The sequence below is a fragment of the Caenorhabditis elegans genome, chromosome X, assembly GCF_000002985.6.
Source record: "Caenorhabditis elegans chromosome X".
Lineage (NCBI taxonomy): Eukaryota > Metazoa > Nematoda > Chromadorea > Rhabditida > Rhabditidae > Caenorhabditis > Caenorhabditis elegans.
The window spans coordinates 406,438-433,857 of record NC_003284.9 but is presented as its reverse complement, the minus strand read 5'-3'; the positions used below and the strand labels follow the sequence as shown (position 1 = coordinate 433,857).

Sequence of the window (27,420 nt, the reverse complement as noted above, 5' to 3'; positions counted from 1 at the left end):
AGTTTATCTCGATTTCTCATTTTTATTTTAAAAATTTCAAATATAAAGTTTCATTCAGCTAGATATGTTCCCAATGAGGGTAATCGTGGAAACAGTTCGCTCTCAACATTGCTTGACATGCTCAAACGAAGGACACATGATCACAGACACTTATGCAATTGTCGCAGGGACCACTACATTAAATCAACTCGTCGAAACTGTACTAGCAGCTCTTGGACATTCGAGCATGTCGACAAGTGCTCGAGGTTAGTTGAGAAAACATTTTGAAAATTGCCATAGACCTCGTGACTAGCTAAACTATTTTGGTATTAGTAGTACACATTCCTTATCTTCTTTTCTTTCATTTTTGTTCCTTTTTTTCATTCGCCAAAAACGGATAACAGATCTATCTTGTGATTGACAGATTTACCCTACTCTAGGCGAGTAAGTAATTGAGTATTGAGTGGGATCTCCTTTTCTTGACAACTACTTTCAGTTTCAATTCAATCTCATTGAAGCATAACGTGGTTGCGCAACTTCGCTATGCTGTAAGAAGATATACATCTTCCTCCTACCCCGAGATCACCCACTTTTTTTTGGCTAAGACGACCCTACCCACTCATGTGTTTTGTTCTGCGCCTCTTGCCAGATCAACGGTATTTCTGCGATTTCAGCGCCCTCCTCCCATTTTCTCACTTTCACGTTTTCTTCCACCTTAGTAGAAAGTGAAACAGACTGTCGAACCTGTTCTTTTCTCGGCGGCTTTGCCTCCTTGGTATCTACTTTCCCAAAGATTATGCAATCATGTGAAAGGGAAATCGGAAAGAAAACGAAGGGAATTGCATAGGGTTTTTTAAAAAAATATTTTGCATTTGTTGTCCGAAAATCGATAATTCAGAAATTTCAGGCCTCATACAAGTAAACAACTGGAAACCCTTGCCATTCGATCAAATTACTGAAAATTTAGATGACACTGTGGAAAACCTCTTCAAAGATATATCATCACATGTAGTGCTAAAAATATTGTCAAAACCGTAAGTGTTTCCTGAAGTATTCTTGTTTCACTCCGCACTATAACCTCATCTATCCCATCCAATCCCGCTCCAACCAGACGACTGTCGATCGGGAGGTTTGTGTGCTCCGGGGGGCTCATTCTGTAAAGGTGAGCAAAATCGCGCCTCACAACCCCTATACATCCTCTTTAGAACTACTCAAAGAAAATGGCAAACATAGGTATGTACAATGCGCGCCTCGCACACACACACATATATATAAACACATTCAGACATGTGTACAGGAGAGAAAAAGTGATGGAAGGAAAAAAGGGGGAAAACTCATTGAAATTGGCGGTGGCTGAAAAAAGATACATTTTGGGGCGCATTTCTAGTCATCAAAAGTCAAAGGAGCGGGAGGGTCCGGGGACCAACAAAATTATTTACCTAGATCCCCGTATGACTTATCCTATCTGTTTGCGGATTATTGTCGCTTCCTTCATTTCTTTATATCGTTCATATTCTATTGATATTTGGCATTTAGTTTGCTATCAAACATGGCACTCACAAATACCGCAAAAGCTTTAGCGCTTTGTCCTGCGACGCAATTTTTATGAGACCAATGAAAGCACAAACCATTCACGGACCGAATTCGATTTTTATAGCCCTATCCCTGGGCACACATATGCCTATACACACACACAATTTTATGACCATCATCATGATTTTCTTTCAGATCTACGGATTCAAATTCTGTGCAATGTATAAGTGAGGTGAAGAATAAACTCCTGAAAGCTGCAGTAAACAAAAATCCCAATGTTTTAACAAATGTGGATAATCAGCAGGTTAAGGTGGGTAGCTGCTATTTTCTCAATAATTCAATTTCAATTCTGATAATTGCAGGATGTCATCAACACAATCATTGCCGGAGATGAAACACTCTTGAATTCCGAACAAATTGGTGCAGTCAACGAATGGCTTGATACGCTGGAAACGAACGAGGATCGTAGAAGGTAAGATAGCGCCGCCCATGCAATGAGTTGCGAGCCAGTCAGCCAACCAGCCACCGTAATCCCGCTGTGCGTGTTGGATGTGAATAGAGGGGGGGGGGGGGCAGAGTTTGAGAGAAAAGACAGAGAGCAGTGACACGGGGGGTAGCGCCAAGTTAAGCCGCTATTCGGTGCTCGAGTTAAGCCCCCTCTCGGCTTGTTTGTAGAAATAGACTTTATGGATTGGTTAGGAATTTTGAGCTGCAGGCAGGATTGTGTATACATTGTGGTTGAAGGAAAAGTTATGAGAGAGCACCCATTTTGTTTATAAATTTTTGGGGAAATTTAGGAGATGGAATTTTGCTGTCTCTAGATATCAGGTAAAACCGATTCCTATCGGATATCATATAAACAATATACTTTTCCACGTCTGTGCATTCTTATTCACATCTGAAAAGAGAGGACTTAACTTAAATAGTTAGTTTCGTTTAATTTCCACCGCAAGGATTCATTGGAGCTCCCCCCCCCCCCCCGTCAGAATTTCAATTTCCTGAGGTTGTCTTCATCAAAAACCCGCCTTTTGTTTTCAAGTGTCGTAACAATCAGAATGGATAGGCGTCGGGGATTAACAAGCCGGCAGATTGTATCATTTGCTCTTTCTTTGGTGCCCATCATCACCATTCATCTTATTAGTGACAGCCCCCACACACAATGTGCGAAAACGATGATTGTTTGGGATTGGAAAAGAGTAGGGGATGGGTTCAATGGGAAGGGGAAGGCAAAGTGATGAAGATATACGTGAATGAAGTTAGAAACACTAGTTTATACCGAAGTATCTAAGAATTGCTTTGAAGACAAGTTTAATCTATAAAAAATTGTTTGAAACTGTAAAATCGTTATATAAAATTGATTTTTTTTACTTTATTACCCATTTGCGTAGCAGAAAACGTTTTTTTTTTTTTTTTTTTTTTTTTTTTTTTTTCTAAGCCTAAAAATAAAAAACTACACACGGTTTTATTTTAAAATGTTAAAATTTATTTTTTCAAAATGAGGTGAAATAATCCACAAGTACCAAAAATTTTCCTTGTTCTTAGTGCTAAAATAATAAAACACCGTACGCCTTCTATTATTTGCCAACTTAAAATGGTTGAGTTCAAAAATTTTTGAAAATCTAAAATTTTTAGGAGACGATTCACCAAATATGTGGCTTGTCAGAATTTAACAATTACCAAAACTCAAGTTTTATTTCGTAACTCAACTATAAATTCCACTAAGCCGGTTGACAGTACGGTTGATGCCCGGATAAGAGAGCAGTATTAGACTGAGATGAAGATAGCTAATTTCAAAAAAAAAACGAGACAAAAGACAAAACGATCAAATTCGGTCGTTCTCTAAGTGCCCTCCATCATGCCATTGTGTCTTTCTCAATTTCTCAAGAGAAGGAGGCTAAGAGATCAGGACTGGTTTTGGCCCCTTGTTGACCCGTGAAAACATCTCTGAAACTGCCACTGCCTGCTGATCTACATTCCCGAGACAACAAAGGGAAGAAGTCAAATTATAAGTGATGGAGACAGTTGTTTTCCACATATTCCTTTATTGAAACTCCTTCTTCCAACGAGAAGAAAAAAGGAAAAAGAAAAAGCTGAAATCAAGTTTTCCAGTCATCGAAGCACATCCAAATTTTCGAATTTCCAACTGTACAAATAATTGAGTTGTGTTGTGAGTAATCTTATTGTGACATACAGACACAAGAGAGGATACAAAACATGTACATATTGCTCTGAGGGAATGGGAACAGCAGAATAAAGGGCAAAATGGGAAAGGACGGCGGTGACGCATTCTGTAAAGAGTAATAAAGAATAGAAAAAGGGAGATTGAATGCGTTGTGTGCATACAGTGATATATCCAAACTGTTACCCGGGGGGGGGGGGGGGGCGCAAAAACAAGAAGAAGGGGACCCAGTATAACTATCAGAATGGAGTCGTGATTGGAGAAAAAGTGTCAGTAAAAAATGATTAAAAACTATCCTTACAAAAAACTTGTATACGAGTAATTACACCGTATTTCCTCTATTTGTATTGTACCACATTGTTCAACTTTAACTGTTTATATCTCAGTTATCGTTTGTGCTATTCGAAGTTGTTAACTAACAAAATATTTTTTCAGTTATTTTTCTATAGATTCGTAGTTAAAAATATATGTATATCTTTAAAGTGTATTTATACTCTTTAAAATGAATTAAGATATAACGTTTCAAAGTTAGGTAGTCGGGTGCAATACAAATAGAAGAAATACGCTACATGATTTTCTTTTCATTCCACTCTCAAGAAAGATAAACGCCTGCTTTCATATTACTTTCAGTACACATAATAATGTATGTATTTAATTTCAGCCCAACACAAGTACAAAGATTCAACACTCTTTACGAAATTCCACGTCTTGATAAATGGTTCAAATCCGATGCAAATCCATCTAAACAAAAAATGAACAATTACTTAAGCCAGCTCAATCAGAGTCCGTTCAGAAAGAACAATTCCAAGATCAGCTATCAACAGGTGAATTTAATGCGCCTACATATTACTCCATTAATCAAATGAATTTCCAGATTTGCAATTGGTTCACACAAAAACGCTCGAGTTCCCGTACCTTAGCTCCAGTAGACCTAGTGCAGGTCTCGTCAGCTCAGACAGCGGCGCAGCTGCTCCCGGGATTCCAACTCAACTTGCTCCAGTCCCTGTTTGGAGAACAACGTCAAAAATTTGATTTTTACGACAAACTGGATGAAACCAAGATTGTCGGCGGCTCCGACTCGCCATCTCCAGCCGATGATGAGATTCATAGCAATTCAGATGAAACTATTCAAGATACTTTGTTTTCCATCAATATTAAACCAGAACCGGAAATTGTAAGTTACGTTTGACTGTTTGTGCCATAGTTAGGTTGATTAGCGTTGCTCGTGCTGAAAAGCTTTGAAAAATCACGCTAAAAACGGATTTTCGGCTATTTCGATTCTGATTCACATTAAAGATAACATCTCCCAAATTGCTAAATATTACCGATAAGGTTATAAAGACCTAACACTACGGCCGAAAATCTGAATTTATTCCAAACTGTCAGCGTCGGCTGAGCGCCAATTAAAAATATTTTTCGACACAATTATGGTCCACCTTTAAAAATTATTCATCCCAAAACAAGCAACATTTCCTACAGGATTCAATTGCATCCTCCCCGGATATGGCAAACTCAATGCGCGAATCATTGTCCTCGACCTCCCCAAAGCTTCTCAGCGGGCTCGACCTCGGAGCATTCAGCACCCACTCATCATCCACCAACTCCATGCAAAACGCCAACTCATCAGGTACAACAAAGAGCTTTAAAACAGACAGGCTAACGGAAAAGAGAGGGAGATGGGTTGAACCAAGAACTCATAAATTAGAAGCGAGCACACACACACAAACACACATAGACATACACAAAGTGCGCGAAGACACATAACAAAGGGAGAAATGTGGGGCGTCGAATTTCGCACAGACAACCATTACGATCACTGAGATCTGAGGAAAAAAAAATGAGGCTAGGTATTGTGTTTACAGAAATAAAACAGAAAATCAACTGCAAACTTGATTTTGAGAAATATTCTAGGGATTTTGTACTGGCTCAAACTTATCGAGAAGGTGGCCATGTTCATGATACTCAGTCTGAAAACCTATATTGGTTGCTATCTCTAAAACGCTCTTAGATTGCGTTTGCTATGCATATGAAAAATGACTGCATAAAAATTCTCTATCTTTTCGACAAGAAAACTTTAAGGTGGAATTTTACTTCTATTTTTCGATAAAATCACTGACGCGGAACGTTTGAAAAAATTCAACGATAAAGCAAATAATCTCCGTTTTAGTGTTTTCAGCGGCTCGCTCACGCCTGATGTTCGACCCACTCACCGAGCTACCCGTCCTCGAAAAATGGTTCGAAGAGAATCCTCACCCGACATGGATGCAAATCGATCAGTACACACAATGCTTGAACAACTGCGCTTATCGAGAGAATTATCCGCATATTAGTCAGCACAATGTGAAGGTAATATTCTATATTAATACTGATTACTAGTTATCGAATTCGAATTGCAGATCTGGTTCAAAAATCGACGTGCAAAATGCAAGCGATTGTTGAATGGAATGCAGGAAAAGCTTGAGCAGAAGGTTTTCGTATAAAATTAAAATTTCCAACTTTTTTCAAAATCTTATTATCTTTAATTTCGAAAGAACATTAAGTTTTTCACATCAATAGTTCCTTCTTTAACCGTCATACTGGTGTACCCCTTGAATTCCTGATCTTCAGTGCCCCACAATTTCTCTTCAACGAAGAGCAAAATCACTACTTCATTTTTCATTCCAGCTGTGATTTTTGTCTGTAAGCTACACCTAATCGCTAGCTGTATATCTCGACGCATCTTTCGTTCTGCAAAACTTCTAGTCGCTTCTTGTCTTGTTTAACCTTGATGGGAAATTAAGCCGGCTTTAATTTCCTTCTTTCTTTCAATCAACAATTTCCCATCGCTTTCTTTGTCTCTTTCAATGTTCCACAGATCACATAGTTTTAATGGTTTTTCAATGTTTCCCTTCTTACCGTCACACTACTTTCCAATATTATTCATCTTAATTTTATGTCTACCACTTCCAATATCAATCTTGCCCACCGTTTTCTCAATTTTTTTTGTCAAATTTAAACTTTTCTCTGCTTTTCAGTTGTGCTTCAGCCCTTTATATGCCAAAAACTTTTATTCAGAATTTTGACATACAACCACGTTTATTTCTTTTTATTTGAATGTTTTGAGAAATAAAGTTTTTTTTTTCAGAAAAAAAATTTTACAAAAAATGGTCAATTTTTTATTTAAAAAATTGGCACACAAAAATAAAAACAGACATGATTGTAGGAGAAAATTTTCAGACTTTTCAAGAAATTATAACTTTTAAAAAGCTATTTTTGGAGAAAAAAGCTCCCTATTTTAACAATAAAGTTTTGAGCCATTTCACGCGTGCACCAAAAAAAATGTCTGAGAAAAATGTCAGGGGTACGAGTTGAGTTTTCCTTTTCAAATTTTTTGTAAAAAAATATTCAGAACACTATCTAGAGCGACAAAAAACTTGGTTGGTGAAAACTCGTTCTAAAATCTGGCACTGAAGTTACTTCCTTCCGCTAACAACTTGTCAGGTGCAATCTAAGTTTCGACTAAAAAAAACAATTATTATTTCAAAGCTGGATAATTTATTCGAATTTTCGAAATATTGCAGAACTGAAAAGAAAAGAAGTTTTCCATAAACTTGGATTGTCAGTCAAATCTTGCAAGGACGTACACGTTGTAGGTTTGCCTTGGAAGAGGTCGTCCACTTCAACATGCAGTCCAGTTATACTCACTAGGAAAGTAATTTAACTCACTTTCAGACTTTCAAATTGAATTTATAAGAACTTAAAGCGGGTTTTCATCAAAAAATAACAATGGAATATAAAGAAGTCGATTTGATATTCTCCGAGCACGTTTTCACTGCTTTTGTAACGTTTGCAACTATTACAAATGAGGAAGTTTGCAATTTTGTAATGCTTTTAATAAAGTCTAAAAATAGGCAAAACAATTTAATAAATTTTTTTTTTTAAATATTTCAGAATTTTTGTTCAGCCTAAAACGTCTTAACAATTGCCTCAAAATCTTTTTAAAGCAGTTTTATTTATACTTTTGCGGAAACTTTGCAATAATCCTATAAATAGCATAAATAAACATTTTTTAAAGTGAAAACAAAGTTTCATTGGTGGTTTAAAAAATTTATAAAGCTTTATAGAACGTTGCCAGTGTAATACAACTGTTAAAACATAACTCACTTGAATAAATCACATGAAAAATTGTTTGATTAATAAAAAAACTTGTAAGTAACAAAAAACCTGCAAGTTCTCGACTGTAAAAACAACAGCTGGAAGCAAAGTGGAACGCTTAACCATTTTTATTTCTGTTTCCCACTGTCTTTTCCAGAAGTTCCTGAAATGTAAACATTTTAAACTGAATTTTCACAACACATCAACCTCTGCTCTATTCGAATTCTAGATGAGAACAACTTGCCAATGGAAGAGTATAATCGCATTATCAGTGACAACTAATTTAAGAGCCTCAATTGGATAAACTAACTTTTTCAAACAAAAAAAACCTGATAACAATTTTATTTAGTTTTATTTAATTATTACATTAAGAAATATCTTCTAAATAAAGACGATTTTTCAGTAAAATGCTCAAATTTGTAATTACAAGTATTCTACTACTGCGGGTCTGTAGTGGAGTAAGTATTCCCAATAAAAGTCAACACGGCGAACTAACGAAAAGCTGTAAGTTTAAGTAAAAAACACGTAAAATTGAAAATATTGGCAAAAGTTTGACATATTGAAAAAACACAGCAGGCTTACTTAAAAATGTTTACATCATAAGTTCTGGTCCGAGTCACAACTACACGAAAGGTATTGAGCTCACTTTTGTGCTTCTAGCGGGAATTTTTATTTGATGAATTAAATAACCAACTAAGAACAATTTTTTCAAGAGTGAATTTGGTGGAAACGCCAGTGGATTCTCTTTCTGGCTAGGCCAAGCCAACACATTTAATAGAACCTCTTCAAATCTTTACAGAAAACGTTTTTTGACCAGTTTTAGCCAGAGGGATTAAATTTCAGTGAATTCGAAACTCAAACAACTTGTTGCACTAAATCTATCGGAACCTTCTCAACGGGTTCAACCTACCTTCTCTTCAAGACCGAAACTGTTGGATCAAACCTCTCCAGTGACATGCTACAATAAGTCAATTGATATACTGCCTCATGACGGTACTGCAAAATTTGGTGATTTAGTGGAGAGTGATTTCAGGTATACATTTTTAGTAGGGAATATTGTAGAAAATCGTGGAGTGCTCGGAGATTGCTAACCAGCAGTTCTAAAAATTGAGCCTGTGGGACATTTTCACTCAGTGTTTTCATTAAAATTTAGGAATAGAATCTGGAAAATGTTAATTCTAGTTAAAGGTGGAGTGGCGCCAGTGGGGAAATTTCTTTAAAACACGCCTATGGTACCAAAATGACCGAATATCATGATAAAAAAATGCAAAAATTTTTTCTAATTTTAAAATTTGAAAATTGAAAAAATCTCAGTTTTTGCCTAATTCCGATTTGAGTTTACGCCAATTGGATTTGTTCGATGGAGCGCACTTGCACGTTTTAATTTTAATTTATTGTTATTTTGTCATATTTTTCACCAATTTTCCATGTTTTCAATGTAGTTTTGTCTGAAATTTGACGAAAAAGTCAAAATAAATGCTAATTTTTGATTAAAAAGCTAATTCACAAGCGTGAGTCTGTGAAATCTGTAAATTCAAGTTCGAAATCGTTTAAATGCATGCATTTTCTTTCAAAATAACAATAAATTAAAATTAAAACGTGCAAGTGCGCTCCATCGAACAACTTCAATAGGCGGAAATTCAAATCGGAATTAGGCAAAAACTGAGATTTTTTTCAATTTTCAAAAAATCATATAAAATTTAGAAATTTTTTTTGAATTTTTTAATCATGATATTCGGTTATTTTGGTACCATAGGCGTGTTTTAAAGTACTCGAAAAAAAATACTCGAAAATTGTCAAAAACGTGAAACTTGTTGTTGATAGTAAAATTGCCATTTTTCATTTTTCCGGTTTCTATTTGCGATTTAATAATAATCTAAAACTCTATCTGGATTTTCATTACGTTATTCGAGAACCAATACCAGATTAATAACATGTTTCATAATACATACACATATCTTCAGTGCGACTTGCTCCGACACTTTCACTTTTTACGTCGACAATTTTATCGAAGAGTTCTTTGTAATTATCAATACACTCGACGCCCTCAATCCGCGGGCAACAGTTTATAATCCGATTGGAGGCGAAGTGTCCACATGCAAAGATATCACCACGGACGTCACTCAAACAATTCACCTTATCTGCAACGGAAAGAATGTTCACGGAACTGGAGCGTATACGGTTCAGCTCTCTGCAGATTTGAACAAGTGAGCACACAATTAAAACAAGATGACCCAAATTGTGAAAAAAAAATCAAAAAAAGACTCTTGAAATCTTATCTCATTTAAAAATAAAATCATTCAGACCGTGTATATTTGAAGTCCGAGCTCCAACAAAGCTGACAGTTGATGGTGGGTTTGTAGAGGATGTTCGTGACGATGACGTTCAGAAAGTAATATTTTCCACTGCAAATCAAGGAATATTCCGTTTCCCACTTGAAAATCAGGCAGCATTTTTAGCATTTAAAGTCGAGAGTGAAGAATTTCCAATTCATCCCGATGAGGTGCATCTTTATGTAAACGGCCTATTCGATCAGAAAATGGATTTGAACTTGAGGTGAATGTTTGAGAGTGATAAAAATTTGGAATTGAGTAATTTTTTTCTACATTATTCAATAGAATCAATTTTTCTACATTATTCAATTTTGGATGATCCAAAAAAATTGAAGGAAAGTAAACTTTTTTCTGTTGAAAAAAATACATGTTTATATTGCAGAAGCATTTTTTAATTCAAAAATAAAGCCTGAACATTTAGATTTAACAAAGATGAATCATGAACATAATTGCTTTGGCAGAAAAACCATTTTTCAGATACGGCTGCAGTACCCCTCATATCACTCAACAATCTTATAACTGTACGTCTCAAAACTTGTATCATGCCAAGTTCAGAGGTATTTCTCCTTTCTATTTTCTCCCTTCTCTCATTGTCGGTTTCTAGGATACGATAGTGATGGAAACAGGTTCCAGAGAATCTACGACTTTAGCTGTGACCTAAGTGAAATTACATTCACAACACCTTCCGTGCACGTTTCGACGACGCCAGCAAGGTTTTGTGAAAATGGAGGAATTCTGTATAATGAAACGGTACGTAGGTGGCTTTATTTTCAGGTGGACTGGGGCTGCCCGGCAAAAAAATTTTTTTAACTGGACTATATTTCGAAGGACAATCTTGGTATAATTTTCTATTTTGGTAAATAATTCTAGTAGTTGGTTTTTAGAGTTGGTTTTTAAAAAGTGTTCCAAATTAAAAAAAAAAAGAAATTTGCCAGATTTGAAAAGCTGAAGTATTTTGATTTGCATGTGAAATTGCAATTTAAAAAAAAGTGCAGAAACAGAACACAATTTGGAATGTTCGAAAATTTATAAAAAAGACAGAGAAAGGCAGAATTAAGCCTTGTAAGCTGCACGAGATGGGCATGGACAATATCCAGCATCTGGTCCTGGTGCGGCATCCTCTCCCTTTTGTCCTGGAACTCCATTCTTTCCTGGATGCCCTGGTGGTCCTGGTCTTCCGGCGTTTCCGTTCTTTCCAGCCTCTCCATCGTTTCCTGGTGCTCCTGGATTTCCGGCTGGTCCGGTTTCTCCGCGTGGTCCTTGTGGTCCTGGACGTCCTGGCTGTCCTGGCTTGTACTCGGTTCCTGGTTCTCCACGTGGTCCTGCTGGTCCTGGACGTCCGGCGGCTCCTGGTCTTCCTGCATCTCCCTGTGGTCCTTGCTCTCCTGGTCCTCCAACTGGTCCTGGTGGTCCGCGTCTTCCGTTTCCTCCGGCTGGTCCAGCAGATCCTGGAAGTCCTGATGGTCCTTTTGGTCCTGGACGTCCTGGTGGGCACTTGATGCATCCTCCTGGAATATCGTGGGTGATGGCAACAATAACTCCAGGAGCTCCTGGCTTTCCATCGTCTCCATCGTGTCCTGGATTTCCCTTCTGTCCACCCTCTCCTGGTGGTCCTGGTGGTCCAGCTGGGCAACCCTCGGATTTTGGTCCGCAGTTACATTGCTCGAATCCAGCTTGACGAGCGGTACGGGCTCCGAAGAGAGTCTCAAAGGTTGGTGGAGCATTTGTGTGTCCGGTTGGGTTGATGTGCTTGCTCACCATACGAGCCCAGGTGTCTTGGGTGATAGCCTGAACACAAAGTGAATTGATAACAACACTAACTTCCTTTATGTAAAACTTACTCTAAATTCAACCATACCATCCTGGAACTCAACTTGAAGCTCCTCGATCTCATTGAGAAGGTTTCCGATGGTGTAAAGCGAGGCAAGAACGCACACAAGTACTCCGCAGGATCCAACCACAATGAGCTTGCCCATGTTGATGAACTGATGTCTTTCTAAATGGTGACCGTTTCCTTTTATACTGAAAGTTGCTGAGAAAGCGAAAGTTACACCTTCAAACCTAACCAGTGTAATCTAACCAATTTCATTTTTCTGCCAGGAAAAAAAATGCGTTTTTCATTTGATAGATAATGTGTTTCCAAGAGAGATGGACAATGAAATTTAAGGAGAAATTTCTTCTATCTGTTTTTTTTTCTGGTTGGGGAAATCGGAATTTTTTTGAAAATAAAGACAAAGCGAGTGTTTTTCAACGAATAATGTTCAAAAATGAAGTTCAATAACTAATCTCAAAAATTTTCTTTCGAGAAAAAACTATGAATTATCTGGAGTTTTATTGTTTTTCAAAAATTATATACTCCTTACTTCAAGGATTTGGGCAAATACTAAAATATTACCTAGCTGGGATACTAAAAGAGAAAGGCATAAGTTTGGTTTTAAAATTTATTTCCAAATATTTCTATCCTATAATACAAAAATTTTTGAAACTAACCATATTGGTTCAGAAAGCACGTCAATTTTGAACAAAGGTATTGTATGCTTACTGTTGTTTAGAACACACTAAATTTCGAGTTTTTAGAGAGAAAATGCGTTAAATTTTCGAAAAAAAAAATTAAATAATACATTGGTGCAAATTTTCAAATGCTAAATACGAATTTATTTTATTATGAATTCAAATAATTTTCATCAGTTTCCCAATAAAAAAACCTATGAGAAAGTATTAGATGTAGCGCGGTAAGTTTTCTGAAATTTGTCTACTTTCTCTGGAATTTTTAATTTTTTGGGAATAAGTTTACATTTCCTAATAGGGACGTTTGGAAGCTTTTTTTTTGAAAAAGTCCCAATTTTTTTTCAAATTATAATTTTTAAAAGCCGCTGACCTCTATTCAACAAAGAAATAGTGTGAAGAGTGATTTTTTGTGCGTCCCTCTTAAGAATATAAAATTCTTGAAGCTCAAACTAATAAATCGTTGGTATGTAGTTTAAAGGGTTGTAGTCTGACATTAAATTTATTTGATGTTCCAGGTTTTTATAGTTTCTAGTTTCTAGTATTTCTAGTATAAATACGAGTTTCTAGCATATAGTTTATAGTAGTTTTATGAAATTTTATATATTTGGATATTTGATATAACGCCCGAAATCACTCATTGTTTTAGAAAACCTTCGAATCAAAATTTTTGACAGTAATTTAGGCTTCAAAATTTCAAATCAATTTTATAGAAATGCAAGTATTTCTTGAAGATTTTAAAATTGACGTCACAAACTACGAACAACACATGAATGATCGCAAGCTGCATTTTTGAAAATAGTTTTAAAACAAACAATTGAAAACCACAATTCATGAAAGGAACAAATCAAAACCTTTCCAATTCTTATCTGGAAATTTTAGAGCATTTTTTGTTCCAAGTGCGTAACTTTTTTGACTGTTAAGCTATATAAGCTCTAAGACCAAGTGACATCAAAAATAGCCGAAAACTGATTAACATTTGTCAAAAATTTAAACAGATTTGAGAAATTGGAGCAGATTGAAAAAAAGTCTTAGAATATGGATATTTGAAGTTTCACTTTTTGCAATTTTTATACATATGTAGGAAAATGTCATCTTTATATGTATGAGATTACTAATAGCACTACATTTTTTCAGGGATGTTATTGTGGCGAATTTTTCACCGGCGGTAACTGCGAGATTCCTCTTTGTCTCAATGGCGGAACCACGACTCCAGACAACGCAGGCTGCATTTGTGATGTTGGGTACAGTGGTGCTCATTGTGAGCATATTTCTTGTCTGCAACAATCGGACGACAATTTTGATGAAGCTCAGAGTGCAATCGCTTTTGTGATCAGATCTTCAAGTTCAATGAAAGCTCAGTTGAATGAGATTGCAGAAGCAGCCACAAACATTGTTGAATATTATGAGCTTCACTATCCAATATTTTTCCAAAAATTTATACTCACAGTTGTCTCGAATAATGGTACGTAGTGTTGTAGCAGTTTTTTTTTTAATTTTGTGATTTTGTTTTGTGGCAGATCGACAAAAACCCCTTTTTTCATTTATATAAAAACGTAGAGAAATATTTGTACTTTTCGAAGAAAATTTCAATTGTAATTGAAATTTCTTAAAAGTTACTCGAAAACTTACATAAAAATCAAAATGTGCCAAGTAAGTGTGCCGATTGACACAATGTGACTTCGAGGCAGTTTTTGTGTCATTGTCACAACAAAACTGACAGGCGTTTTCACCTATTTTAACTTAAAAAACGGTTAAAAAGTGAATTTTTTCCATTAATTTTGTGATAAAATATCTGAACGAACGTTGTAATTTTGCTCAAAAACCTATTTTTGCCAATTTTCACAAAATTAAATTCAACAAAAAACACCTTTTTTTTCCATTTTTCAGCAATCACTTTCTCTCACGAATATGACATTGGAGAAGATTTCGCAAATTCGATTCGAAGTTTAGTTGCACCCCCAACTGAGACAGAATGTGACGATGCATTATTAGCCGGAATATCGAAAACATTGGAGAACTCGGCATTCAAAAAATATCCAGTGAGTTGTTGACATAATCAAAGCGTTCTCAAATGTTAGTAAACTAGACTTTAAGAAAGTTGAAAGATTAGCAAAATTTCGAAACAAGACATCTGGTAAAAAAAAATTCAAATGGTGGTTCAAATTTTTTTTTAATATCTACTAAAACGTGGCATTACACGTGATCTAGAAAAAAAGCGGGAATTTTGTCCGCAAAAAAATGTGACGTCAGCACGTTCTTAACCATGCGAAATTAATTGAGCATTTCTAGTAAATCTAGGTAGATCAAACCGAAATAGGACAGCCTGACACCACATGACATTATGATGTCTGTCGATCGAACTTAATTACAGAACTCGCCGGTATTTGTCTTCTCGGATGGGACAGCAAACGACGATTTCACTACAGCTGGCTTTTTGATGGAGCAGATTGTCAACACCCGTGCTCAGATTTTGTTCATGATAACCGAATCTGCAAGCGGAAGCTGCAATGTTGATGTAAGCACAAACATCTTTGAATCACTCCGATCTTTATCTCAACTATCCCGTGGACTTTTGATTCAAACAAGTCTCATGCAACTCTCAGATGCCACGTTCTCCGTTGCTCAGGACCTTTGGCAATACGACACAATTTTGACGAATGACTTGGAGGATTGCAGAAAAGCGCCAATGTTTCAGCCTTTTTTTGTGGATCAATCAATTGACTTTTTGACTCTCAGAGCTTCCGGATGTAAGTTATTTTTGTGTTTGTCCAACATTTTTTGAGTTCCCAAGTTATTATCATACAAATGAACAAATCTAATGGCGGAACCCGAGAGATGTCGGACGAAGTTTACAACAAGTTGTTTACCTTTTTATTTTAGTCATAATATTTATCAAACAATGGACGATTTCAGCAAATCTCTCCCCAATACTAACGTTGCCTAATAATACGCAATTATCTCCACAACTTTTCTACTCAAATGGTGATTTTTATGTGTGGCGGACCGAAAAACCACCAGTTGGAGCATATTTCGTAAGTTGCACATTTTTTTATTCAGTGAGGCTCACAGAGTTACAATGCCGTTACACACGGCCGCGTTCTACTTTGTTTTCATCGCTCCGCACTGTTTGGACGCGGGACCTATGAGATGTCGGGATTCCGATTTCGACAATATCCCAAACAATGTTAAGATTTGGTATTAGCCTGCATTATTGGGAATCACCTAACTAAATTGTTCGCTTCAGAGACAAACAATAGCATCTGATAAATAATTTTTTAGGGATACCTGATTAAACTCGCTTTATTTCAGTTAAACATCAACACAAACAGTTCTCACAACTCATTTTGCCAATATCGTTTAATGGGAAGATCCACCTACCGGCTCTATACATCTGTCACCGATAACATTGGCACGGACGACACCTATCATGCCCCCGTCTATCGTAGGTTTAAACCGAACATTTGAAAGATAACATAGTTAATACAGAAACCACATCTCATTTGGTAGCAAGAATGGATTCTCTCTACCTTGACGATCCGCTCGACACAACTCTTGAAGCTGTTGTTTGGTTCAATGGTAAGATTGTAAATATGCATACTTTTTTTCCAAAATGTAGAAACAAATATATTGCAATACAATTTCACAGACCCTCAAACAAGTCAGCGACAAGTGCTCTACGCGTCATCGGGTGCATGGAGAGATCAGTGTGAATATGAGATGTATTTTGGAATGTTTTCCTGTCCTCAGCCATATCTTCCATTGTATATTAACGTAAGAACTTTGGAGTTTTTTCATTGCTTGAAAATGACGCAGAAATATAAATTTTGAAATTTTGAAAACAAAATTAAAATTTCCAAAATAATTTTGCACGCGTAGTTTGAGACATTTTGTGTATATACAGTGTGATTTCACTGTTTTTCAATATTTTAAAATGAGTTTAACTCTAAAACCAAAAATTTTGACAAGAAAAGTCGGCAACAGAATTTAGCTTTGAATGCTGTCTCCATAGTTAAACATTTTTCAATGTTTCAGAACAATTGAAGTAGATATAGCATCCGACATCTCTAGTCTATTTTTGACAATTTTTTTTAATCGGAATTCGAGCAACAACAAAGTAAACATCGTTAAATGCATTAAATACATGTATATATATATATATATATACGTAAAGTTGATTGGCATATATAAGGTTAGAAGAACTCTTTCTAAACCTAATGTGGACATAAAGGGGGGGGGGGTAATAATTTCAAAATTATTAACAGATGTAACTCCATCAGTGAGGAAATTTATATTTAATAATTACAGATCTATACTAATGACGGCTACGGTCAAGTAGTACTGAGAACCGCCACTTCATACTGCTCGGCTACTATTCCAAATCCGGTCGATAGTAATTGTTTGAACGGCGGTGTATACTACAACAGTACATGCCAGTGTCCAACACATTTTAGTGGGGATAAGTGCCAACAGGTGAAGCTGATGGTACATACACTGTATATAGTTTTTCTTTAGATTATTTGTGAAAACGGAGGAAATGCACTTTTTGGAACATGCCAATGCCCTTCCGGATTTTCCGGGCAGTTTTGTGAGGTCACCCGATGTTTCGAATATAATTCCTATGGTTTCTGGGGATTCAATCATAGAAGTCTGACGATAATGATTCATGACTCTTTGACTACAAGATCGACGCTCAGAACGCTAAATGACGCTGCTCCGCGAGTTATCAATGATATCCTGTACCAGCATCCTAAATGGATATCAAATTATCAGCTCATCGAATTCAATAGCACAACTCATACTCTGATTGTTGATAGCGAGAGCGGTCAAGATTTGGTGACTGGAATTTTCAATTTGTACGACCAAAACCGTAACCACGCAGGATACTCGTGCCTTGGCCTCAACTTTTATTCCACTTTACTTGAAGCTATTTCTCATGACAAGTAGGTTTTGTAGTTTTTATTGAAAATAATGTACAAATTTAAGCGTGCAATGGGGTGGAATGATCTACGTTTTTCTTTACGGTCAACCTGCTCAAGACCTCGATTCTTATGAGAAGATTCTGCAGAGAATTGAGGTTAACAAAATACAAATCAACGTTGTCCAATCAAGTTTAAACCCTTGCGGCCAAGATATCAGCCTTGACGGTCTTATCTCGTTGACTCAATTCTCGGGCGGATCGTTCATTACTGCAACCACGCCGAATGCTGGAAACGTTTTCAATCAAGTTCCCACAAATTATATGTCAAATTTGATATACGAGAATATTGCTCAAGACTGCACTGATACCACCTTCTACGTTCCAATTGATGTGGGCACACAATCTTTTACAACCTATGTTCAAGGATTTTTGAATACTGATGTGCAGTATACTTCCCCAACTGGTATGTTCCGGATTTTGATGTTGGAAAGTATAAGTTATATGCCGGATTATTTTGATGAGCGCAGCACTATAGATTTGGATACATGCAGCGTGGGTCACGGCGTGAGGCCGGCGCAGGCGTCGTTCGGGTGACCTCATGGGAGCCCTACATTGTAATGCAAAATGGACTATAGTTAATGTAGATTTGAAGCCAACCATTTTCCAAAATTTTTGAAATAATTGAAGTTATCGTACAAACATGTTTCTATTTCAGATGCATTCTGCTCAATTTTGGCTGCGCAAATTTCGGTTTTTGTTGCTTTATGAGAAAATTATGAAGTAAATTGCAGAAATAAATTTCAATTATTTTTCAATAGTTTTGTAATTAAAAATAAACCGAGCTATACTCTTTCAAAGTGGAGCAGTAGGATGTATACAAAAGTTTTTGAAATGCTGAATCTGATTCCGGTGTTAGTTTCTTATGAAAAAAGTTCGTGAATGCCCTAAACCGCTCAAATAGAGAGGGTCCTATAGCAGTTGGGCGCACTGTAGTCATTCCACATGTGTGCATTTTTTGTTGATAAAAGTTAATACGTCTGCTGTAGCGGCCGATATTTGGCGGTCCTGTTTAGGCAATGATTTCTTAAAGATGATTTGAAAACAAATAAGTGGACTTAAAGTATAGCGAATCCGTATGCTTCAAATAGCTGAAATTCATATCTTGTTGTTATAGACTCACTTTCGACTGTCACAAATGTATTCAACGATCTTGGAACAAACGCAAGGATCGATCATGTCGCTCGTGTGTGTGATGACGGATGGACTGCAGATGGCATTCATTGTTTCAAATTCTCATTCGAAGAGAAATCTTGGTATGCAGCCTTGGCTGACTGCCATAGCGAAAAATCAGTGCTGACTGGAATTTTCAACCAAGCTGAGCAGGATGGATTGCATTGTATAAATTTGGAACCAGGTTCTCGAAATAAAAATTTATATTTCAGATTCCTCTGATGGAGCTCAATTTTGGATTGGGTTAAGTGATGTGTTGAACCCAGGACAATGGGAGTGGGACACGTTAAACGATAAGTTGAATCTGACACTTCAAGACACTCAATACACAAATTGGATGCCAGGGCAGCCAGTTTTGGACGCCAAGAAAAGGTTATTGCAAATTTTCCCAAAAATATTGAAAAAATAGGTTTTTTTAGCCCAGCTACTACAATTGAAATATTTTTGAAACTGTCGGAAAATTGACAATTATTTAAATTTTACAGTTATTGAATAGAACCCTGTAAATTTGTTTTTCAGCTGTGTCGTGGACTCAAACAAGGGCGACAAATCTTACAGAGGCTGGATGACTGAGGATTGCACTAAAAAATACTATTTTGTTTGCCAGAAGCATGCATGTGAGTATTTGATTGCAAGTTGAAACAGTGTCGGTCATGAAAATTATGGAAGCATTCCTAATATACAGTGTCGATTAATATTATACTCGCTTTAATTATTACGGTGATTTGAAAAAGTTTTTGTATTTGTATGTATAGTTTCAATCAGTTAAATCAAAACAAAGAAAAAAAGGTCGAGACCCTTACGAGTCCGACAAGAACGAGAGAAAGAAAAATAATTTTGTATTTTTCAAACTCGTATAGCTAAAATCATGTGATAATTAGCAAAATGTTTCTTTTCAACAAAATTGTGGTGATTATTTTTTCTACATTTCTGACGTAGTCAAAGTTTTATAAATCTTTCCCGGAAAACGTTACAGAAGCTGATATTCGGCGGGTCTGTTTTTAATCGTAATTTTTAATTAACTTACAATTTTAAAATCAGGTGATTTCATATTTAAAAAAATTTGATATGAAACTGATATCCATAAATTTTTTTTTGTTGCGATTTGCTGTTCTGCCAGAGAGTGCAATAAGAAATCATACAAATGATAAATCAAGACAAAAAATTCACTAAGTAAAGCAATTTTGTAGAGTTTATCTTGTCGCATTGACTAAATTGTCTGAGCACTGAGCACTGAGCAGCAACTGTGAAACTCTGGGGAAATAACAAAGAAACTCTTTTTCCGAACGAGTTCTTTGGTTATTTTTTTTTAATGATTATTTGATTATTATTTGACGTGAAATGCAATTTTTCAGACAGCGCAGACTATTCACCTTCTGATCCTGAAATAAGTGAGTTTTTTCCGATTTTTCATAGCAGGCAACTTTTGTTCAGATCATCTTTCCCGTGGTATCTGGAAAATTCGTGTTCGCGCTAATGGCCAATGCAGTATATCTATTAGGTCACAATCGACTGTGCAAGTCGCTACTAGATTTACTACAAACATCCACGATGACGTTGGGAAAGAAGAACCAAATAAAAATACTGGTGAGATTTGAAGGTGCTCGGCATTTCGCCGTAACTTATCCACCTTTAGCAATTTAAGCGCCAACTTTACCCATTCGCAACTTATCCGCCAACATTAGCAGCTTTTCAACTAATTTTATTGTCACCAAATTTTTTGTCAAAAACCACTACCTATGGCGCGAAAATAATCTAAGATCACAGTAAAAAAATATTAAACACAAAAATATTAAAAATTTTTTATTGGTTATGAAAAAAGTGCATTTACCGAAGGTTCGAAAATTTTATTTTCGGAAGTTTGCAGGCTTGCCGATTTGCCAGAAATTTTTATTTTGGGCAACTTGCCTTTGATTTGCCGTTTGCCGGATCACATTTGCCGGAAATGATTAGACTGGTTTTTTTATAAAACGAAAGCACTGTACCTTTTTAATAACAGTTTTGCCGATTGAAATTGAAATTATGAAAATGTGCAAAACCACAATTTGCCGAAAAACTTCAGCAATCGCCGTTTTCCCGGCAAATTCGGCAAATCCACAATTTGCCGGTTTGCCAATTTGCCGGTTTGAATATAAACATTTGAATCATGTAAACTATGGAATTCAAGGGGATATCTTTTTTAATAAGCATTTTTATTGGATTTTTAACTATGCTATTTGATCATTGTGGTGTCATAGGCATGTTTTAAAGCAATTTTCCTACTGGCGCAACTTTGTCTTTGAAGCAGGAATGTGCGATCAGACCCCTGAATTCTTTGTAAATAACATATTCAGAAGCAGCATCTCAAAAACCAAAGTTTCTTGTCAAATAAAAATGTACCTCTTTTTTACTGCAAAAGCTCAAATTCCGATTTTCAGATATGAATCGTCTTGTTATATTCACATACGGTGTAGAAAACAAAAACGGTGCCGAGTATGCTCATTTCTACTATGACAACTTCACAATGCTCCAAGCTCAATCGTTAACCTATCGTGACAATTGCATGTTTAGTTTCATCTCGACGCCGTTTTCCTGTCCGAATTTCTATTATCAAATGCTCATCACCGGTAATTGTTTGAAATGGAAAAACATAAGAATATAATGAAAATGTTATTGAAATTGTTGGAATTAAAAAATGAACAGAAAAAAATTTCCGCTAAAGACAACTAATTTCAGGAATCGATGACTCAGGTTACCTTTACCAGCGCATAGTTCCAGCAGCATGCATTGGCGGTGTCAATGAAAACTCATGTGCGAACGGAGGAGTCTACTACAAGGGAACATGCATTTGCGCGCCAAATTTCTACGGAGATGCTTGTGATTATGCGTATTGCCAGAATGGAGGGTATTTGTCGGCTAACCTTAATAAATGCACATGCCCATCTAATTTCGGTGGACAGTTTTGTGAAATGCGTAAGTTCATTTTAAAAAACAATTGTTTTGTTATTAACATTTGAAATTTACTAAGCCCTTCTTTTTGAATTCGAAAATGTTAGGATTAGGCGAACATTTTTAAAACAAACAAGAAATTTTCAAAAAGCTCGCAGAATGTATATAGCTTTTAATAAATTTTGAAAAAAAAAGGAATAGCGCTAGTGGGAAAAATATTTAAAACTATTCCAGTAGGGCCAAAATGGGCAAATATCTTATTAAAACTTTGAAAAAAAATTTTTTTTTGAATTTTTTTATTCACTGTCAAAAAGGGACAATTTCTCAGTTTTTGCCACCCATAATAGTTTAGGAAGTCAACCAAAACAAAATTTTTCTACAATTTTTAAATATTAATTCTTCAAAATTATCCGTGTTAAGGCATTCTAGGGGTCGGAAAATGTGACATTTATTTTCTCAAAAGCCTAGATTTTCAAAAAATTGGTAATTTGTCAAAACTTTCACTGTTAAGTTTTAAAAAAAATTAAAATTTTTGGAGTTCCGTTTTATGATATTTCGTTTTTTAAAATCATTTTAAGTGTATTGAGACAAAATTCCTACAGGCGCTAATCAACCTTTAAGAGTCTGCTAAACACTGTTTCTGAAACAGTTTCTACATACCTTGAGGGTAATTAGCAGGACTATATGTATTCAAAGGTGATGAGAATGCTCCAAAACATTGAGCTTGTTTGAAACAGCTTAAAAACTGCACTCGGAGCAACTTTTGCTTTTAAAAGTTGACCTCTGTGCTCATTTCGGATATAATTATGTCGATTCAGCAATTTGCGATCGAAACCAACTTGATGTGCCAGCTATTGGAGATGTGCATCGTACATTTATTGTCGTGCTTGACGGTTCTAACAATGACATAATGAAATCTGTCAACGATAATATTGAAAAGACAATTAATGGAGTATTGACAGCTATTCAGGTAACTTAATCTATGACCTACAGCTTTCGAAAAATGAAAAAGAAAACAATAAAAACCAAATTTCCAGAGCCAAGACCCCGCATGGTTCACAAATTTTGTTGGCGTGGTCTTCAGAGATGCTGAATCTGCAAAAGCAAATCCTCCAATTCCATCAACTTCCAAAGTATTCACCACAACTAATTCCAGCGAATTCGCATCAATGTTAGCAACTGAAGTCAAGAATAACCCTTACACAGCAGGTCAACAGAAGCGAGATATCTTCACTGGAATTGTAAAAGCCATTGTGAACCAGAACGTAGTGCTCAACTCAAAAGTGTTTGTTATCACCGCCGGAAATGCAGAAGACACATTAGATCGTCCGACGGTTATTTCAGCGCTAGCTCTCTCCCATTCATCTGTCAATTTCCTTTTTATTGGGGATACTAAGCCACCGGGGGATGCTGTAACTTACGATGATCCTACTGTGCGGTCAATGTTTGAAGCTGCTCACATCACTGGTGGAGCTGCTTATCAGTTGACTTCTGCTGATGATCTTCAAACAACTTGGCTTTCTGTACTTGCAAGTCTACACCAGTCATATTATGTCGTTACGCATCAGTTGAAGTAGGTTTTTGACAAAAAAATGTTATGCAGACGGGCCTATTAACAACTCGAAATTCCCTCAAAATCATTGCAAAAGCGATAGGTTCCACCGAGATTTGAACTCGGGTCGCAGGATTCAAAGTCCTGAGTGCTAACCGCTACACCATGGAACCCCACGCTCTCCCTCACTCAGCCGGACGTAGACATTCCAATACATTTTCCGCTTTTTGAGAGGCTGCAGAAACAAGGGTGCGCTTGATGAACAATGAGACAGAGAGGGACCAGAGAAACGATAGTAGGCAGAGCGGGGAAAGATGTATACTCCACAGTGGCGAGCGCTACAGAGAGACCTATTAGTGACGCAGGCACTGGTTCTCCCTGGTATTGAAAGAACACACTCGCGACGACGAGAGATTCGTTCACCCGCCCTTTCTGCCAGTGTGTGATGATGAGAGATTCGTTTTACACCTTTGAGAATGAGAGTCGCATGAGAAACGGTGTCCTCAATTGTAGAGGGAAAAAGAGACGAATAAGAAAATATGTAGGCTATTGGTCTCGCAGCGAAAAAATTTGGTTTAGGAAAAATCTATGCTCCTTTAAATTTAACATTTATTTTTTCTAGCAACTGTTCGAATTATCAAGACTACATTCAGCTTGATGCTAATGGAACCGAAGCAATCATTGATATTTTTGCGCAAACCGCACCAGAAATTGGAATTTATGATGTTGACAGTAAGTTGTTCTGTTGTGTAAAAACGTTTAAGGCGTTCGATTTAAATCAAATTTATATGATACCACAATGACCAAAATCAAAAAATCTTCATATACTTAAATTCAGACAAACAAGTTGATTCATTCTCAATTGTGAAATCAAAAACCAACACAGTTAGGGTTTTCAAGCAAACCGGAGAGCAGCCAGGAGTTTGGACAATTGATGTCGACTATGGGATGAGCAACAGTGGCCCTTGCACGGTATGTTATTTCATAATTTGGAAAACAGGCGTGTCTGTCTGGTAGATTTAAGTTATATTTATATCCCGAAAATCTAAAAAATTGCAGCTCAATATCCGAACTCAATCAAAACTAGAAGTCGATCTTGGATTCACACAAGACGTTGCATCTGATCAAGGCTATCACGATGGAGGAGCCGTTTTGTTTCCCCGAGGCGGAGATTTTGAGAACGCAATAGTAGCAGATATCTCAGAAGGAGGTACACTCACTTATGCTCAGATATTCGATTTGGACGAGACAAGAATCGCTTGGGCAAGCCCTCTTATCAAGCGTGATGGATGTGCCTATCCATTCATTTCGGAGTACACATTCCAGTGTTATCGCAATCAATTTGTGGTAGCCCTTGATGGACTTGATTTTGAGGGGCACCCGTTCAGAAGGACATTCACGGTTCATTGTGATGGGGAGATCCGCCCACAACGTAGGTGTTTTATAGACATATTTTTCTTGGCCGCAAGTGTCCTGAAGCTTCCAGAGACCGCGTAGAGGTTTGCTCACAAGGTCTAAGGCTTGAAAAATGCTAGCAGAAATTTGATTTAAATCGAACGTCTTAAACGTTTTTACACAATTCTAGCGACATGAACTGTGAGCACACACCCTTTCTGATTTTCCAGTTAGTACCAAGAAGAAGGCTAGATTGTAAGGTTTTACGGTCTGTGCTTAATAATAAGTTGCATAATGTGTTTTATTGTAAGACAAAGGTGGCGCAACACCGCGCCATAACCAAAAACTGCCACTGTTCATTTAAAAAGCTGGGGGCACGGGCAGCTAAGTGGTAGTGGTGTACCACTGTCCCACAAGATGTTGCAAGTTCCATCCCACCTCGCCCCAAAGGCTCACCCAGCCGGCTCGGAAACAAGTTTAGTGAATTTGGTGTCTAATCCTTTGCAACAAAGAGGATAAGATTTTATATTTTTTGTACTTTCATTTTATCAATCCCCTTATCTTTTAATTGAATGTATCCACCCACAACTTTAAGTGCATTCCAATCCATTTCCCGCCCATTTTGATGTGTATAAAAGAAAACCTTTTTATAATAAAGAACGACAAAACCCAGAGGAGGCTGTTAATAGACTTCACGGCAGCCGCCGCGATAGGGTTTCCGGCGGTTGTCGTGACATTTGGTTCACGAAAAGTAAAGCGGTCATACCGCTAGTCTATGACGGCTTTAGCCTACGTAAACCCCTACAGCTTGAATTCAGACTAGAAGAGATATAAATGCCGCAAGTAACTCTCTGGTAAATCTCTTGTCCGCAGCAAGCTTTGTCGACTCACTTTTGACCCCAATGGGCAACCTTTACCTTTACTATTAAGCATTGGTGGGACAAAACCGCGCCATAAACAAATATGACTACAAGAACTGCCACTAATCAAGCTTTATCGTACTCTAGTTTTTAGCTACACCATCAGCAGCTTCTCCAACACTAGAATTCACAACTGCCACAACAGTCAAAACATGTGACCCAAGCACTGCGATGCTCGATGTTATAATTGCCTTTGACTCTTCAGGCAGCATTTCGGATGAGATGTATTATGCAGTAGGACATTTCTTAAAAATAAGTGAACCACTTTTTCGTTTTTTTTCAGACTGTCGGTGCAGTGAATACTATTGGGAACGCAATTTCTATTGGACATGACCACTCTCGCATTCTTTTGGGTACATACGATGCTATTTCTCATTTTTCTGGAGATCTCAACACACTCGACACGTTTGAAGCTTATCAGAACAAACTTGCTGATTTATTCAGTTTGGGATACACCGGAATCAACGGGAACAACATTCAATCGTAAGAAGTTTATACCGATTTACCAATAATTGAAACTAAACTTGGAAATTTTAAGGGTCATGGACTACATCGTCTTGCAGAACAACTCCGCTCCATTCAGACCAGCGCCTGTGAGAAAGTTTTTAATGTTGCTAAGTTCTCAGGGATGGGACAAAGGGAATGTTTCAGAGGGAAAAGAGAATGGTTTCTCTGATCCAGCGCCCGCAGCTAGGAATCTTCACAAGGTTGGTTGTGGTTTTCTTATTTTTAAAAAGTGGAGTTCGGAACTTCCATATGTCCATTTACAATGTTGATGTTTCGACAATTTTGTATAATCATGCCTAACACGTGGTGCCAGGCTGCCCCATTACGGTTTAATCCGCATTTTTGTAGATACGTAGATAAAACCGAAGTGAGACACTCTGACACCACGTGGCCTAAGAAAATCAAAAATGTGTACTGCAATATTAAACCAATTTAAAATTTAGCAAATGTCGGACCATTTTTGTTAGTTACACCAAATATTGGCCTTCGAAAAAATTAAAAATTTTTACTACATATGATCTAAAATGTTAAACGTCTTACGCAGATAGGCGGTTTGGAGTCTGAAATCATTAGAGGGTTACGCTCAGTGGGAAAAGTGTAAGAACTACTCCAATGGTGCAAAAATAACCGAATATCATAATCAAACATTTCAAAAAACTTTTGAATTTTTTAAAATTTAATGTCAAAAGGTCAAAAACAATTAATCAGTTTTTGCCACTCATGATTTTGGAAGCAGACCAAAAATTATTTTATCCTACTTTTTCAAAAATTGTACTATAATTTTGTTTTAATTATTTGTATTAAAACATTGTAGGGATCGGAACATGCGACATTGCTTTGGATTTTCTCTAATGCTCACATTTTTCAAAACTTTGGCAGTTTGCCACTTTGACCAGAATTAGGAAAAATTGGATTTTTTTGGAGCCTTTTATTATGATGTTTGGTCGTTTTGAATCATTATACATTTTAAAACAAAATCCTGGCGCCCTGGCCAGGGTTCTGTTCCACCTTTAAAGCCAAACAAAAATTGTATTGTTTTGTGCTAGAACATTTTAGTGGTACTTGAAAGTTTGGTTTGATTTCATTTCAGCTTGGTCTGGAAACGTTCGCAATTGGTCTCGGAACAAGTGCAAATATGACACAACTAAATGCAATCGCAAAGTGTAGCACCCAAGTGAACGACCAAAACGAGCTCACAAGCACTATTTCTCAAATAATTTCTCTTCTTTGTGGTTCAATCCCTATTTGCTGAATGCGTTTTTTGCAATAAAGTTGGCATTATGATTGAAATTACAAAAAAATGT

At 36.7% G+C, this 27,420-nt stretch overlaps 3 protein-coding genes and 1 non-coding gene across 9 annotated transcripts; 2 read left to right on the top strand and 2 right to left on the bottom strand.

Moving 5' to 3' along the window:
- Positions 1 to 45: 45 nt before the first annotated feature.
- On the top strand, positions 46 to 6,823 carry dve-1 (Homeobox protein dve-1; the record flags this gene model as incomplete). 5 transcript variants are annotated; one of them, NM_001392715.1, is made up of 9 exons in its annotated part: positions 46 to 245; positions 887 to 1,013; positions 1,708 to 1,822; positions 1,875 to 1,984; positions 4,353 to 4,515; positions 4,566 to 4,865; positions 5,171 to 5,318; positions 5,868 to 6,037; positions 6,088 to 6,823. In NM_001392715.1, the coding sequence occupies 5 exons, from the start codon at positions 4,444 to 4,446 to the stop codon at positions 6,169 to 6,171; spliced, it is 774 nt and encodes a 257-aa protein (NP_001380218.1). The 5 variants fall into 5 exon arrangements, 4 of the variants coding, with proteins under 4 accessions (NP_001380218.1, NP_001024984.1, NP_001338861.1 ...); NM_001029813.7 differs by having other exon boundaries at positions 59 to 245; positions 5,859 to 6,037; positions 6,088 to 6,808; NM_001351875.4 differs by having other exon boundaries at positions 65 to 245; positions 6,088 to 6,171.
- A 1,399-nt stretch (positions 6,824 to 8,222) lies between these two features.
- hrg-11.4 (VWFA domain-containing protein) lies at positions 8,223 to 27,399 on the top strand. 2 transcript variants are annotated; one of them, NM_001351873.3, is made up of 32 exons: positions 8,223 to 8,329; positions 8,669 to 8,858; positions 9,790 to 10,032; positions 10,130 to 10,381; positions 10,636 to 10,715; positions 10,763 to 10,908; positions 13,801 to 14,128; positions 14,554 to 14,705; positions 15,038 to 15,413; positions 15,580 to 15,698; positions 15,976 to 16,108; positions 16,153 to 16,242; positions 16,313 to 16,437; positions 16,972 to 17,136; positions 17,179 to 17,606; positions 17,650 to 18,047; positions 18,759 to 18,980; positions 19,027 to 19,186; positions 19,334 to 19,431; positions 20,170 to 20,205; positions 20,249 to 20,401; positions 21,232 to 21,420; positions 21,530 to 21,766; positions 22,561 to 22,712; positions 22,780 to 23,315; positions 23,917 to 24,026; positions 24,133 to 24,266; positions 24,354 to 24,726; positions 25,704 to 25,843; positions 25,893 to 26,092; positions 26,148 to 26,316; positions 27,207 to 27,399. In NM_001351873.3, the coding sequence occupies exons 1-32, from the start codon at positions 8,233 to 8,235 to the stop codon at positions 27,366 to 27,368; spliced, it is 6,393 nt and encodes a 2,130-aa protein (NP_001338858.1). In that variant the 5' UTR covers positions 8,223 to 8,232; the 3' UTR covers positions 27,369 to 27,399. The 2 variants fall into 2 exon arrangements, with proteins under 2 accessions (NP_001338858.1, NP_001380217.1); NM_001392714.1 differs by lacking the exons at positions 8,223 to 8,329; positions 8,669 to 8,858; positions 9,790 to 10,032; ... (11 more) ...; positions 17,179 to 17,606; positions 17,650 to 18,047 and having other exon boundaries at positions 18,758 to 18,980; positions 27,207 to 27,394.
- Positions 11,167 to 12,151, bottom strand: col-19 (Cuticle collagen 19). The gene is made up of 2 exons (NM_001038488.6): positions 12,000 to 12,151; positions 11,167 to 11,946 (listed from the first exon to the last, which is right to left on the bottom strand). Exons 1-2 carry the CDS (start codon positions 12,132 to 12,134, stop codon positions 11,212 to 11,214), a joined length of 870 nt encoding a protein of 289 aa, NP_001033577.1. The 5' UTR covers positions 12,135 to 12,151; the 3' UTR covers positions 11,167 to 11,211.
- Positions 23,396 to 23,467, bottom strand: R04A9.t1. Its single transcript has one exon. It is a non-coding gene; the product is annotated as a tRNA-Gln (tRNA).
- Positions 27,400 to 27,420: the final 21 nt, after the last annotated feature.